General features: G+C 40.3%; 1 protein-coding gene across 3 annotated transcripts in view; it reads left to right on the forward strand.

Moving 5' to 3' along the window:
* The window catches only part of ROBO1 (roundabout guidance receptor 1), a 314224-nt gene that overhangs the window by 56518 nt on the left and 243215 nt on the right, over positions 1-14491 (forward strand). For all 3 annotated transcript variants that reach the window (XM_069945645.1, XM_069945646.1, XM_069945648.1), the window contains exon 2: positions 8808-9134. In XM_069945645.1, the coding sequence (XP_069801746.1) occupies positions 8808-9134 (327 nt within the window). The remainder of the gene's footprint in view (positions 1-8807; positions 9135-14491) is intronic.

Here is a 14491-nt window from a genome sequence, read left to right on the forward strand (position 1 = left end):
CAGTGTGGCAGAACCACACAGATATTGTAATACATTATATATACACATCTATATAACTTTTAATGTACTTTTAATAGTTTTTTTTTTGCCTTATGTGGAGTTCCCCTTTAATCAGTCACTGGTAGCAGATCTCAAATTACATGGAGAGATATGCGATTGACGGCAAAATATCTTTTTGACAGGTTTCATGATCGGCCGATGATTGGGCTGAGCTCTATTATACAGGGTGCTATCTGCCTCATTTGGCTCTGTGCAATAGGGCCTTATATCTTGGTGACTGTGCCCACTCTTTACAGTCGATGGGCGCTGGAAAAAGTTTTTAGGAAGTTTGGCATATGTCAAAGGCACAGTTAGCACAAAAACTGGTATAAACTGATCAATATATGTGGGCCCATTTACCTTCACTATAATCGATATTGATCCACATTGGTTATGACATGAAGACTGTGTGAATGGCCCGGGGGAAGGTTAGAGTTTGGGGGTCAGCACCTAGTCCCTATAGGTATTACAGACCTATAGACCATATGGAACATGGTATAATTTTTATTTCTTACAGAGCTTAGTGTATAGTTTTTGTTTCTTAGGGTAGTATTACATGGCCTAATGGGGGCCCGATAATAACTGTAAACGATCGCCGATCTGCTAGATCGACGCTCGTTTACTGGGCCTATTACACGGCCAGATAATCATTTAACAAGGGCTGCATGGACATCGTTACCGATGTCCTTGCAGACCTTGTTTAAATTGCATACATTACCTATCCATGGTCCAGGGCTCTTCTTGCAGTCCGCTTCTCCCCGGGTCCCACATGCTGCAGCTTCAGAGCGGCATGTCTTAGCTGCGGCCAATCATTGGCTCGGAAGCTGCAGCGCGTGGGACCCGGGATGAAGCAGAGCAAAGAAGGAGCCCTGGACCATGGATAGGTAATGTATGCACTTTGCAAATCGTCAGCCGTCGGCCGCGCACTGCTATTTTACGTAGCGATGCGAGGTCAGTGCCCGACAATTATAGGTCCAAACCTATATCAACGATCAGCCGATGATCGTTGTCATCGGCTGATTGTTGTGTTTATTACACGGAACGATAATTGGCCAGATAGGAACGATTTGTCCGATTATCGTTCCATGTAATAATACCCTTACAGAGTATAGTGTGGAGTTTTTGTTCCTTTAAATATATTTAAAAATATATATTATATTGTCTTTGCCTACCTCCTTATTAGATTTGTGATAGTTGGAAATACAGTACAGGACAATAGCTCTCCTTTGCCAGGTTTATTTTTTACCTGCTCGTATCATGCATGTGATTATTCCCAAGCAGCAAACACGAGAACAAACACAAATGGCTGGCCAAATAGATTGGCTTACAATATCTGGACATTTTGAGGAAGTCCAGCTCTGAACTGGGCTCTCATTCATAGCGGAGCTATCTTCTGTGCATGCAGATAACACGGTCAAGGACACAGCCGTTTGCATAAAGCGCAGGAGGCTGGATGGGTTGTGAAGGGGATTGAGTGTCATATCCTGGTGTGTAAGGTTCTATTACAACTTGTTATCAATGGGCGTCGGGAACTTGTGCAAGCATGGAATGAGTGTATTAAAAGCCCTTTAACTTCTGTCTCCCCCTGCCAGACAAAAGTCTGTAATGCAGCTGTTTGCGTATATATAGATCACGCGACAGGAGAGATCTCATCTGTCACCTCAGTCTGCTCATTCAGGCTGGTAAAATTCCAATAATCCGGAACCCTTGGAACTGCGGTGATGACGGATAATGGATAATTCTATCAATTAACATTACATTAAAAGACCGGAAAATGTTAATTTTACTTGGAGGTTAAAGGCTTCTTGTGACTCGTCGGTGAGTCATCTGTACCCCTTCTAATGTTTTATCGCCTCTAATTATTCTTCCCATCACATGACATAGAAACAGAACTTGTGCTTGTTTTATTTTACTACTTTTATGGCTTTTTGCTTTCTGGCATGTTTCCTTCTGTGGTTACATATGTGAGTTTTATAGGCAAGTCTTTCACTATATGCAGACCCAGGATGGTCGCAGATTTTATATACACCTGAACAGTAAGGGTCTTTGCCTAGAATCTAACCAGTTGAAGGATTGCAAATAATGAAATCTTTGGGTTCCTATACACCTTATACTTTCTCAGCTGTACCCATCACTTACAGTATGAGGTGTATACAACCACCAACAATTGATGTCTGTGGTGATAGGGTTCAAATTGACCCCTTTGTTGTGGGAGTGAAAAGCTGCAGCCAGAGCTCTCTGGCTGCAGCTTTCCCCTTCCCTCACCATAGAGAACAGGAATGGTTGTCCATGCCAAAAGAGACTGAAGAGATAACATATGTCTGTTACTGAAGGTGTATGGCCACCTTTAGACTTCCAGACACTTAAAAGGGTTGGCCACTTTATAGTAAAATAGTTCAGTGTACAGTATTAGTAAGTTTACTCACTGTACATACAAGCAGCAGCTTCCTGTGTGCCTCATAGATCTAATATCAGGTTCCCCTTCTCCAGGCTGTGCTGTCCTGCTCTGTGGTGAGGCTGTCCATAAGATGGCCGACATGGAGGAGCATGTGACCATGCTCTACCCCCTGTGTCCTCCATAGAAATATACAGGATCAGTGGTGGACACTGCGGGGCGGGGCATGGTCACATGCTCCTCCATGTCAGCTGTTTTATGGACAGAAACACCACAGAGCAGGACAACACAGCTTGGAGGAGGGGAGCCTGATTGTAGCTCTATGAGGTCCTAGTCCTAGATGTCATCGGAACCTTGGGCTTGCTTCTTATGTGGGGGGTAGCTATATACGTCATCGAATGAGAATTGACAGCCATTTCACTTAATACTCCTGTACACATAAATCAGCTCAGGAGATTCAAGTCTTCAGAATAGAAAGACCTGAGAAAGCTGCTAAAAGACACCTCCGGTAGTGGCTTGTCTCAAGCAGTTGAAATTCAATTTCTGATTCATCTCTCCACTGACATCATCTGTCAAAAGCCTCCATAAACTTAAGATGGTCAGACAAAATTGGAAGGTTCAGCCAAAACATGTTGGTATCTAATGGGATTGTCTGTTGTCGTGGAATAATCCGTATGAATCCAACATAAACAATACCTCTGTGTATGAAGGCGCGGTCTAGTCCCATACACTTTGTAGATTGCCTTAAAGGGGTTATCCAGCGCTACAAAAACATGGCCACTTTCCCCTTACTGTTGTCTCCAGTTTGGGTGGGGTTTGGAAACTCAGTTCCATTGAAGTAAATGGAGCCTAATTGCAAACCGCACCTGAACTGGAGACAACAGTAGGGGGAAAAGTGGCCATGTTTTTGTAGCGCTGGATAACCCCTTTAATAACGGCTCCATACAACTCTGTTGCTGCCATGTGTATGAGGCCAAGGACAATTATAACATTATATAATTATAACGGCTCCATACAACTCTATTGCTGCCATGTGTATGAGGCCAAGGACAATCGGCTAACAATATATAGTGGCCGCCATGAATGAGATTTGTAAATAAACGTAGAATTCCTCATTGTTCAATTACAACAGGTAAAAGAGAGGAATATTTCTGTCCGCTTCTAGAACATGGACCTTGATTGTTATAATGCGGCATTGTCTAAGCGTCAGCTTGTTATGAGTATTATCCCCGATGCTTCTCATTCACGTCCCTGTTTCCTGAGCTCTCTGCTCAATCACCGAGAACTCTTCATTCATCACTCCGCGCAATCACACAGATGTTGTTCATTTTGTTGACAGCTTTCTTTGCGTTTAAAGCATCTCTGGTGTGGGAAATCGTTTTTTTTTTTCTCTCTGTTACCATTTACTTCTTTGTCTGCTTTTCATTATATTTCACTCCTCGTGGTTGAAAATAAAGTCATGAGGACGAAAGACGAACGCTATCCTTTCTGTTTCTTATCATATAATCTCTTCAAGGCCGGGACTTCCCTTCTGTGCCGCGAAACATCGTTATAAATATGTATGATGTTACCCAAGGAGGAATAAATGAGGATCACTGCTCCTTTTGTTTTTGCATCTTGCGCACCTACTTCAATGCTCTGATAAGCCGGAACACATGAGAGACTATTGGAAGTATTAATGATACTTGAGCGTGTTTCCAGTTCATGCAAATACGCAACGTTTCAGAAACTTACTAGGTTTATACTTTTTTTTTTTTTTACATTGAAATTGTGTGCTTTCTGGTTTCAAATAAAGGGGCTTTCCATGCAATTTTTGTTACTAAGCTATCCTCATGATAAATAATCAATTTGAGATCTACACCAAGCATCTCCAACTTATCAGACATAGCTGTGGTGCAGGAGGAAGCAGACAGCTCCATACATAGTGTAGTGGCCATTCTGAGTTACTGCAGCTTAGCTTTCATTCACTTCAATGGGAGCTGAGCTGTAGTAACCCTGCTTGGCCACTACACAATGTATGGAGCTGTCTGCTTCCTGCTGTGTTGGTATCACAGCTATTGCAGGAGGGCCATACGTTGGATTCTGGTATTGAAGACCTTTCTTTAGAATAGATCATTAGTACATTTTCTCAGTAAAAACCCATTTATTTAATTTGGGAAAGCATGAGCTCATCCATTAGACATCCATGACATTTCACCAGTGACAGCCCTTTAAGGAAATCAACTCTTGAACACACAATTATAGTTGGGGAGCCAAGCCCCAGGGGAAAAAATTACTATTGGGGAGCCCCTCTAAAGGCCCTATTACACGGAACAACTATCGTTTAAAAATTTGCTTAAACGATCAAAATTATCTGTCTGTGTAACAACACCCAATGATCAAACGATGAATGAAAAATTGTTCATTTTTGTCTTTCAACATGTTGAAAAATTATGTTTGGTGGTTCGGTGATCATTCGCATATTTGATCGTCTAATAAGCCATTCGCCGATAAAACACGTTGTGTGGGTTGTCCTGAGGAACGATTAGCGACCATATAACGGCATAAAAGTAACAACCCCTTTGTAACCAGAGAGGAAGTGTATGATATATTCATAATATAAATGTATGCCCACAGCAGTCATCTACATAGCTAATCTACTGTCCTAGTTTGAGGCATCATTTTCTGGGCATGCAGAATGACAATATGACCTATTTTGTCCCAATTTTCATTTCAACTGTTGGCAGCGCGGAAGATGTGACAGCTTGGATGCTGCTAGTATGAGAGATAGGCTTCTGATCGGCACCATACCAGTTACTGATTGTTATTATGCAGCTGTAATACCTTTAATAAGGCAAGAGGAATATTACCCAACCTGCACCATTAATGGTGATAAATAACGCCAACCATCCATCTGGGTACGCCGTTATTGCTCCCGAGGCCCTAAACTCTATAGCGAATGGAGCATGAGCCTTATAGTTTTACTTTTATACAGAATACCATGAAGGTCATGTGTAACAAATTTGGATTGTATGAAATTTAATTATGTTCTATGGAGGAATCGGCTTTCTTATAAAGCTACAGAATTCTGCGTTCATGTGAATAATCCCTAGAAACTGGATGATTTTGAATGAAAAATAAATTGTATCAGTAAATAGCTTAGGGCACTCTGATCACACAGCTTTTTACAGCTCTTTGACAATCCCTCCTGATCCCAATATATGTGAGTTTATAGTTTGTCTGACAATTCAGTTAATAGTCAGATGGGCGTAACCAAGTGATGTAATGATTATACAGCCAGGGGGTATGTATTAGGCATACTTGCACCTCTATGTGAACATTCATACACCCTGACTGTATAATTACACCGATCACCTGATATTTACTCTTATTTTTAAAACTAAGCCCATCTGACTTTTAACTGAATTGCCAAACAAACTTTAAACCCACATATCTCTGGAATGAGAAGGCATATCAGGAAATCGTACAAAGGTGTGTGATCAGGGCACCATAAGCTAGTGAATGTTGACCCCACAGCAGCTCATTTTTCAAGGTTGGCTACAGATCTCCTTTAAGGGTTGGGTCCCATGGTGCAAAAGAGGTGACCAATAGATGGTTTTACCTCTACTACAGGAGTTTGCCCAAAATCATGCAGCAATTGTAACTGTCATTAAGAAAAACATTTGACATGTTTCAGGGATAACATTTTTTATTTTTGTTAGGGTCTCCCATAAGTTAGGATAATGAAAGAAACTTCACTTCCACCGTCAATCATCTCCATCCACCAGATTTATACACTTATAACAGAGTGACCTGGATGGAGATTACTGTCATTATTATCACTATTATTATTATTATTATTTTTTTTTATATGACACTGCCCATTTAAGTTATGCAGATTTAGGCTGGGTTCACACTATGTATGACAGAACGGCTGGTGTCGTGAAGTTCATCCCGGGTGCTACTGCAGTACCATCCAGATGAATTTAGTTTCTTTTAAATTAGGGATGTGGGCGCATTCGGATGTGCCCACCTCCCAATTCACCATAGCACACAATGTTAAGTGTGGCCGAAACTGCACTTTACATTATCTACACAGTCAGTTTTGTGCGCCTGCTATTCAATGAATAGTGGCCGTACAAAACTGACATGTCAGTTTTTCGTGTGGCCCCAAGGAATCCTACCCAGAGTGTATACACTCTGGCCGGAATGCCATAGACTTTAGTGCTATGTATATTTTTAATTAATTATGGCCGGTATTGCAGTTTATGATTACAGCCGTGATTAATTAAAAATATATGTTGTGTAAACTTAGCCTAATAATATAAAAAAATATACCATGGCAGAGAGTTTTTAAGGCTATCTAACATATGGTGCAAACCTAGACTAGACATTCCACAAATGCACCAGATTTATTACAGTGGATAAAACTTTTGCATCTTTACACTTTCTAGTCCAAGTTACAGTCGTCACACACCTTCCGTCAGTTAAATCATATATGTAGTAAAATATCTTTGCATAGAGATTTTTAGCAAATAGTCCAGAACCATTAGGTCCATACTCACGTCTCTGCTCGGTAGCTTGGTCATCTAGCCCTGCATCTGCATTAGACAGACCATAGCCATAAGTTGTGGCCTCCTTGAAGGTCCTATAGATGACATCTTTGGGTGACAGGTGCTCTTTAAAGTGTCTGGATTTGCGTTTCCTGTGTTTCGCTGGAGGCATTTTGCTTTTCTGGCTACATCTGCTTATCGTCTAGTAAATATGACACACCTTGTCAGTTATTAATGCGGAGAAGAAATTCAATCCGTCATATACGTGCACAGAAAGAAAAGGACTCGGTCATATAGATTACTATGTATTATTTACTAATGGGGAACCGTGCTGCGTGCAGATCTGTATCTCTCCATATAACAAGTTTGTCAAAGGATGTAAAATATGGTTATACGAAAAAAATACAAGATCTCCCTGATAATTGCTGGGTACAGAGTCCCTATTTTCAATAAATATTCTTCAGCATATAGCAAATCTGACAAGAAAATGATAGGATTGGTGTTGATTGCAGGATTTATATAATATTCCCGTAATCCATGGTCTCTTGTTCAGTGAAATGCACTTTTAATAGGACTTAAATTGTGCCTCAAATGCATTTAGAATTTTTTTTTTAATAACTTTTACATAAAGAGGAAGGTTATAATTCACTCATCAAGGTCATTACATGCCTTAGGGAAATATGTCACCGACATTCCTGCTAATACCGAGTATCTGCCAATCATGAGGATTTTAGATTCTTGGTGCCTTTTCATTTCTATGACTTTTCTAAGGTTTTAAACCTCAGGTCAAATTACAGAGCGTCATTCATGGAAATACAGTACTTGTTACATTATCTTGTGCTGTTAATCCCCGAGACAACAAGGAAGAGCAGAGGCATAATTCAAATCTGTTCAATGCTAAAATATTTTTAGGTCCCCCAGCCTACCATGTGGCATTTGTAATTCTTATGTTTTATTATGTAGAATCCCTTTGATACTATATGAATGCCAGCTCTAGGTGTAATTAATACTTCTGCACTCTATAGAGCCACACCCCCGAGGAACTTTTTTTTTCCTTATTGCATTTGACTTTGTTATGATCAACGACCACAAACATAAATGGAATAGATGTGTCTCTGTGTTATCACCTACCCCATACACATTAAACTCTTGGCCCCCTTCTTGTTGAAAGCTCTTAGTAATATAATTTTTTTTATGGAAGATAGTTGCCCTTGCGTTTCTTTCTATAATAAAAGTAGAGGGGTTCTTGACAACAACCCTTAGGGTATGTCCACATCAAGGAATCTCGGCCGGTCACCCGCCGCAGATTCCACAGCTTGTGGCCGCACACTTCTCCGCTGGTCCCATAGGCTTCACTTTATGATTTGGGAGATTCCGCCGTCCACCTGATGAATAAGCCTGTTCATCCTTCAGGCAGATGGCGGAATCTGCCAAAGCATAGAATGAAGCCTAAGGGACCAGCAGAGATGCGGAGCGGGGGCGAACTGCAGAATCCACAGAGGGTGATCCAACGAGATTATGTAGTTTAAGTATGTTTTAAGAGATCAGAACAAAAGTTATTGTTTTTTCTTCGGAAACAGCACTACTTCTTTTTATGAGCAGGTATTGCAGCCCAAGTGAATAGGACTCCACTCTAATACCAAGTGCAACAATAATTTACCCCCAAATGGTTATACCTTTTTGAGAATTTAGGTTACTGTCAAGAATCAGACGTTCCCTACCAATCCCTTCAGGTCAATGGAATTTCTGTGAAATAGACCCTAATGAGTGGTTTTTACAGCAAGATTTGAGGATTTCCTAAACACAGAATTACCTTTCTAAATGTTTGTTTTTCTTTCTAGGCTCACGACTTCGCCAGGAAGATTCCCCTCCTCGTATTGTGGAACATCCATCAGATCTTATCGTCTCAAAAGGTGAACCAGCGACACTAAACTGTAAGGCAGAAGGCAGACCAGCTCCATCAATCGAGTGGTATAAAGGAGGTGAAAGGGTAGACACTGATAAAGATGACCCCCGCTCCCATCGAATGTTACTACCAAGTGGATCTCTATTTTTTTTACGCATCGTCCATGGACGTAAAAGCAGACCGGATGAAGGGGTATATGTCTGTGTTGCACGAAATTACTTGGGAGAAGCAGTCAGCCACAATGCATCCCTTGAAGTAGCCAGTAAGTGAAGTCTGTTTGTCATTATTTTTACGTAATATAAAAATTGGTCATTATTTTTACGTAATAAAAAATTGGTCATTATCTTTACGTAATAAAAAGTTAGAGCTCTAATTTTCCAGTGGACTGAAAAGCTTTATTTTTATTAGCATTTTTTGCTACTATGTTCAACGGAGCATATTTTTAGAAAAGTTGATATGTTACCCATAATAACCAGACTATTTTTTTTTTTTACCAAAAATTGGATTCCTATGGATTCCTATGAGTAACACCTTTTCTTCTTTATACTGGGTCGTTACTTATTTAAGACACATCAGGTATCCCCTCTGTGCCCTAGGGTCTACTTACCCTGCCGTCAGTGGCTCTGACTGCACAAAGGATAGTTAAGTAGTGGATTCGCTAAGATTCATGGGAACTATGTGAAATATTAGAAAATAACTGCACAGATACAATTCCGTTTAAGCCAAAGACTAGACAGAAACTTGTGCAACAAGTCTGAAGAAGCAGGACAAAACCTGTGTATAGTCCCCATTGTACAATAAGAATTCACCCATGTCAGTTACAATATATCCATTGTCTACCAATGGGTGAGACTCTTGCAATAATGGTTGAATCACCAGCAGAATGCAACTCTACTGAGCTAAGATTGTACAGAGATAATGACTAGATTTACATATCTATCTTGGTTATAGATGAGCGAACTTCAAGCATGTTCATGTTCATTGAAACCCAAGCTCTTGGCATTGGATTACTGGTGGCTGAAGAAGTTAGATGCAGCCCTAGGGAGTCCTGGAAGCCATAGGCTGTATTCTTGTTTTTCAGGACTCCCTAGGCCTGCATCCAACTTCTTTAGCCACCAGCAACCAAATGCCAAGAGTTTGAACAAACCCCAACGGGCCCGGAGTGCTCTAATGTCTAATTTAATTTAATTCCAATGGGACATTGAGTTCATGATATAGGGAGGAGTCCTCATGTGCAGGACAAGTATCTGTGAAGCCCTAATATAAGGATTCCCTTATGTGGACATATTACAGCTATTACAGCTTTTGTATCCCTATTATGGCCACAAGTCCCAGCCTGAATATGAACGGCTGTCATTTTGGGTCATCCGACCCACACTCAGGCTGGGACTCAGGGACACAAAAATGCAACCATAATATGTTTCCTAAGGAAAACTCATATCAACACATATGTATGAAATACTTGAAGTAGTTCTCATCCTGGGGGCTCTGTATTTGAAAGGATATATATCCACCATATACTTAAAGTGGTAGTATCACTTTGACATGTCATCCAGGAGTCAGGCTACCTAGACTGATCTATCCATAGACAGATTGAGTGGCCAGCCAGGAAGTGAAGCTTGCGGCCATGTGCTTCAGCCTGCTATAACACGATGGGAACGGATCTTAGTCCAGGACGACATGTCAAAAGTTTTGCAAATGACACTAACACTTTAAAGGGAAACTAAAAGTAGGTTAAAGTACTTGAATCTGCTGTTCTGTTCCCATTGAGCAGAGGTAGGAACCTTGGCTCTCCAGCTGTTGTAAAACTACCACTCCCATCAGGCCTGGACAGCTAAAGCTTTGGCTGTCCAGTCATGATGGGGGGTTGTAGTTTTGCACCAGCTGGAGAGCCAAGGTTCCCTTCCCCTGCCATACAGCATACTGCCCTTGTTGCACTGATCAGCTCTGCCTGCCCCTCCTCCATGAATTTTCAACCAATGCTTTCCAATGAGGATCGGCAAAGTGATGTCACTGCAAAGCGCTGCCTCAATATTCATTAGGAGGGGTGGGTCAGATTAAGGCACTGAGGGAGATAGCCCTGTCCCCACTGTACCAAACTGCCTAATTTACATAATAAATTGAATATTTAACAAAAACGGAACTGACAAAGAAGGAAAAAAGTTACCTTCATTCTCAGCCTCCTCCACATTTAACTATGTACAGTCTGATGTGTGAATGTTTTGTGAACATGGTCACACACACTTTAGTATACAGTTGTTTAAATTGGCCATAAATGAGCAATGACAGCAGGCGAAGAACAAATTATCTTTCTGGTTACATTCCAAGAAAAAATTCTTTCCTGAAAGATCCTTCATAGACGTAAGTCCAAATTTTTTAACCAAAATGATAATCTATCATCATATGACTAAAATAATTGTTTATTGTTAAATTTCACCAACCTTTTTCTTTAATACCTTTTATCTAATATGTATGGGTGCCTTTAGAGCTGACTATTTTCTTTGGCCATCAAGAGAGACAGAGGTTTGAAAGTAGAGAGCAGGAATTAAATAGTTGTTGATTGAACTGTTTGTATGACCTTCAATAGCACCAGGTAACTCCGGGTTAAAGTGGGTCACCAATTCAAGAACTAGGGATTAGGCCATAGTGTTAGGATATTATCAATGGATTTGTAAGAGTAACAAAGAAATCATAGCAATGCATAGAAATGCAAACTTCATGTGTGATCACAACACTCAGCTACTTCACCTTGAGGTTGAGTGGTGGAAGAATTGGCTTTGCTGATCAGCTGGGAACAGGAAAACTCCTCAGTGTCTGGAAAACTTTCCATCCACCCTTTCACTGTAATCTTATCAGGATGACTTGGAACAGAAGCCGCTTGCGCATTTAGAAACTGTCAAGTGAATTTAATAAGTTGAAGTAATAACTTTGACTTTCTCACGAGCCAAACCAAACGGGACTGTTGGCATAATCCAGAAATACTAAACCGGGCTCTATCGTTAATTCACAAAATGCTGCGTAGTAAATATTTTATATCTTAAATAAGCAAGACGGCATTTTTCGAGTGAAACTTCTTGCCAGGGTTCATTTATTTTACACAATCACCCTAAAAAAACAACAGAAGAAGAACATTAAAATAAAACGTGAACTAATTATGTTCTCAAATTAGCAGTGGAGTGTCCCGACACTGATAGCGGGGTTCAAGTGTGTCTAAGCCTGCCGACATTGTTATTCTTGGGTTTATTATATCAATAAACAACATTAGAGTTTTTATTGGTATTACGGCATAAAACATATTTCATTGCATTCACTGCCAGTGCCAAAATGGAAGAATATCTGTGATTTAATAGTCAAGGGTGTATTTAATAGTTTATTGTGGCCAAACGCCCTGATTACTTGGCCTTAATTTCCGGGTGCAGAATTTGAACTATTATGCTTTTGTTTTTTTTTTATAAAAATCAGAGTTTAAAGCTGATGAATAATGCTGCAGTTTCTACTGCTTGTAAAGTCTTTTGTGTACCGATCACCACTGAAGTTTTTGACATGTCCTAGGGACATTTCAAAAGTTTTTGTTATTTGTGTTCAAACCCTGACCTAACGGCACAACGAGTGGGGAGGTGATCACTATGGGGACCTCGGTGGCCACCTAGACTTGCATTGGGACTCTGTCCAGGCCATGTGACACTAAGCCTTACTCTCTTAATTGGCCGCAGGGCAATGGATCTAGAGGACAGCAGTACTAAACATAAAAAAAAACTAATTGTGGCTTTCTTTGAAAATTCTTGCTAACCTATTCTCAGGATGGGTCATCAGTATCAGGGGTACCTGCATCGGGAACTTGTGGTGATCAGATGTTTGTCAGACCTGTGGATCTGACATACATGGTGAACAAAGCTGAAAGCAGAGAGCCCCATACATTATATAGTGGCCACACTGGGTTACTAAATGAGAGCTGAGCTGCAGTAACCCAGAACAGCCACTACACAATGTATGGAGCTGCTTGCTTCTGTGTACACCACTGCTAATTAGGTTTTTTTTTTGTTTTTTTTTTTTGGGGGGGGGGGGGGGGGGTGCTGGTGGAGGGGGGTTGGTGTCTGCAGAAAACCCCTTTAATATAATTCTTCTTCTGTACGATAGTTGAGGGGCATCTACCCAGTAGGTTCCTCATCATCACAGTGACATGCCGCCTACCATGCCTGCCTACCTCTATTCTTTCATAAATACAACCAAGACCCCTGTAGACCAAAGTTAATTCAACTTCTGCAATCATCCGTCTGAATATTTTTTGAACTCCCAGTCATAATTTAGTAACTTCCTATGTAATATGTCTTCTAAATACCATTATAATCTCCTTTACATTTGGACCCTCCAGGGTAATTTCGAAGTTGCCGAACTATATAAGAAACATGAAGAACATGAGAATCATAAATTATGTGCATCAAGACAAAAAAAAAAACTTAATGTAAATCCAGCAATGTCCCATTGTTTACTGTAATAAATCATTTATAGAGTGCGTCCAGATCCTTTCAGTAAAACTTGATTAAAGCTCTTTGAGGTCCCAGAATATTTTAAATGACTAACATATGTAGAGAGTCATATTATTCCACATATATAAATTGTTTATGAAGGTGGACAAGCGATACAGACTAGAACAAGTCAAGGACTTGTCCCGACAATCACTTTGCCTACATTTTTTTACAGAAGAAAGTCAAAAAGAACCTATAGCTCTTATAAAAGCTCAATGATGTAAGAGCAATTTAAATGTCACTTGCTATGAATAACATGTTACTTCAAAGTGCATTTTCTGGTTGTGAAGACAATTACATATAGTTAGAGCGACTCTATTGTGGATTTTAACGTTTTTTTTCATGATGGATTTGTGCTTTAAGGAATGTGAAGAAGCAATCATTTTACTCGGGCAGCACCAAAGGTATAAAACAATAAAATTTCCTGAAGAGAACATAAATACACCAACAGGAAATCAAATAGAGCAAAACACGTTGTATGCCAGGAGGGTCTAGTAAGGTATTGTTGGACTTGCTCAAATTTCCTCACGTACATGCTTACGTCATTGTGCCTTTATACAGTATGAGCTTTAGGTTCTTTTTAACTTTCTTCTGTAAAATATGTAGGCAAAATGATTGATGGGGCAAGTCCAGGTGCATATGAAATGACCATGGGGCTCATAGCAAAACTTGAAATGGGGTCCCACTCATGAGCACCTTCAGAAGCAAGTTCAGAACATAGAAAGGTTATGAGCATTTCGGTTTCGATGTTACAGCACAGGGGCGATGTAAACAGTCATGTCACAATATACTGTTGGAATAATACGTATGAAATAGTCGACAAGGTCCATTCTGTTGAATTTTTATTAAAATATTGTATTGCCCCCTAAAAGTAAAAAAAAATTACCAATATACACTAATTACGGGAAATGCTTATAATGTGTTTTTTCCCTGCACTTACTACTGCATTAAGGCTTCACTTCCTGGATAACATGGTGATGTCACTTCCTGGATAACATGGTGATGTCACTTCCTGGATAACATGGTGATGTCACGACCCGACTCTCAGAGCTGTGCGGGCTGTGGCTGCTGGAGAGGATGATGGCAGGGGGAC

Source organism: Dendropsophus ebraccatus, chromosome 11, assembly GCF_027789765.1.
Source record: "Dendropsophus ebraccatus isolate aDenEbr1 chromosome 11, aDenEbr1.pat, whole genome shotgun sequence".
Taxonomy (NCBI): Eukaryota; Metazoa; Chordata; class Amphibia; order Anura; family Hylidae; genus Dendropsophus; species Dendropsophus ebraccatus.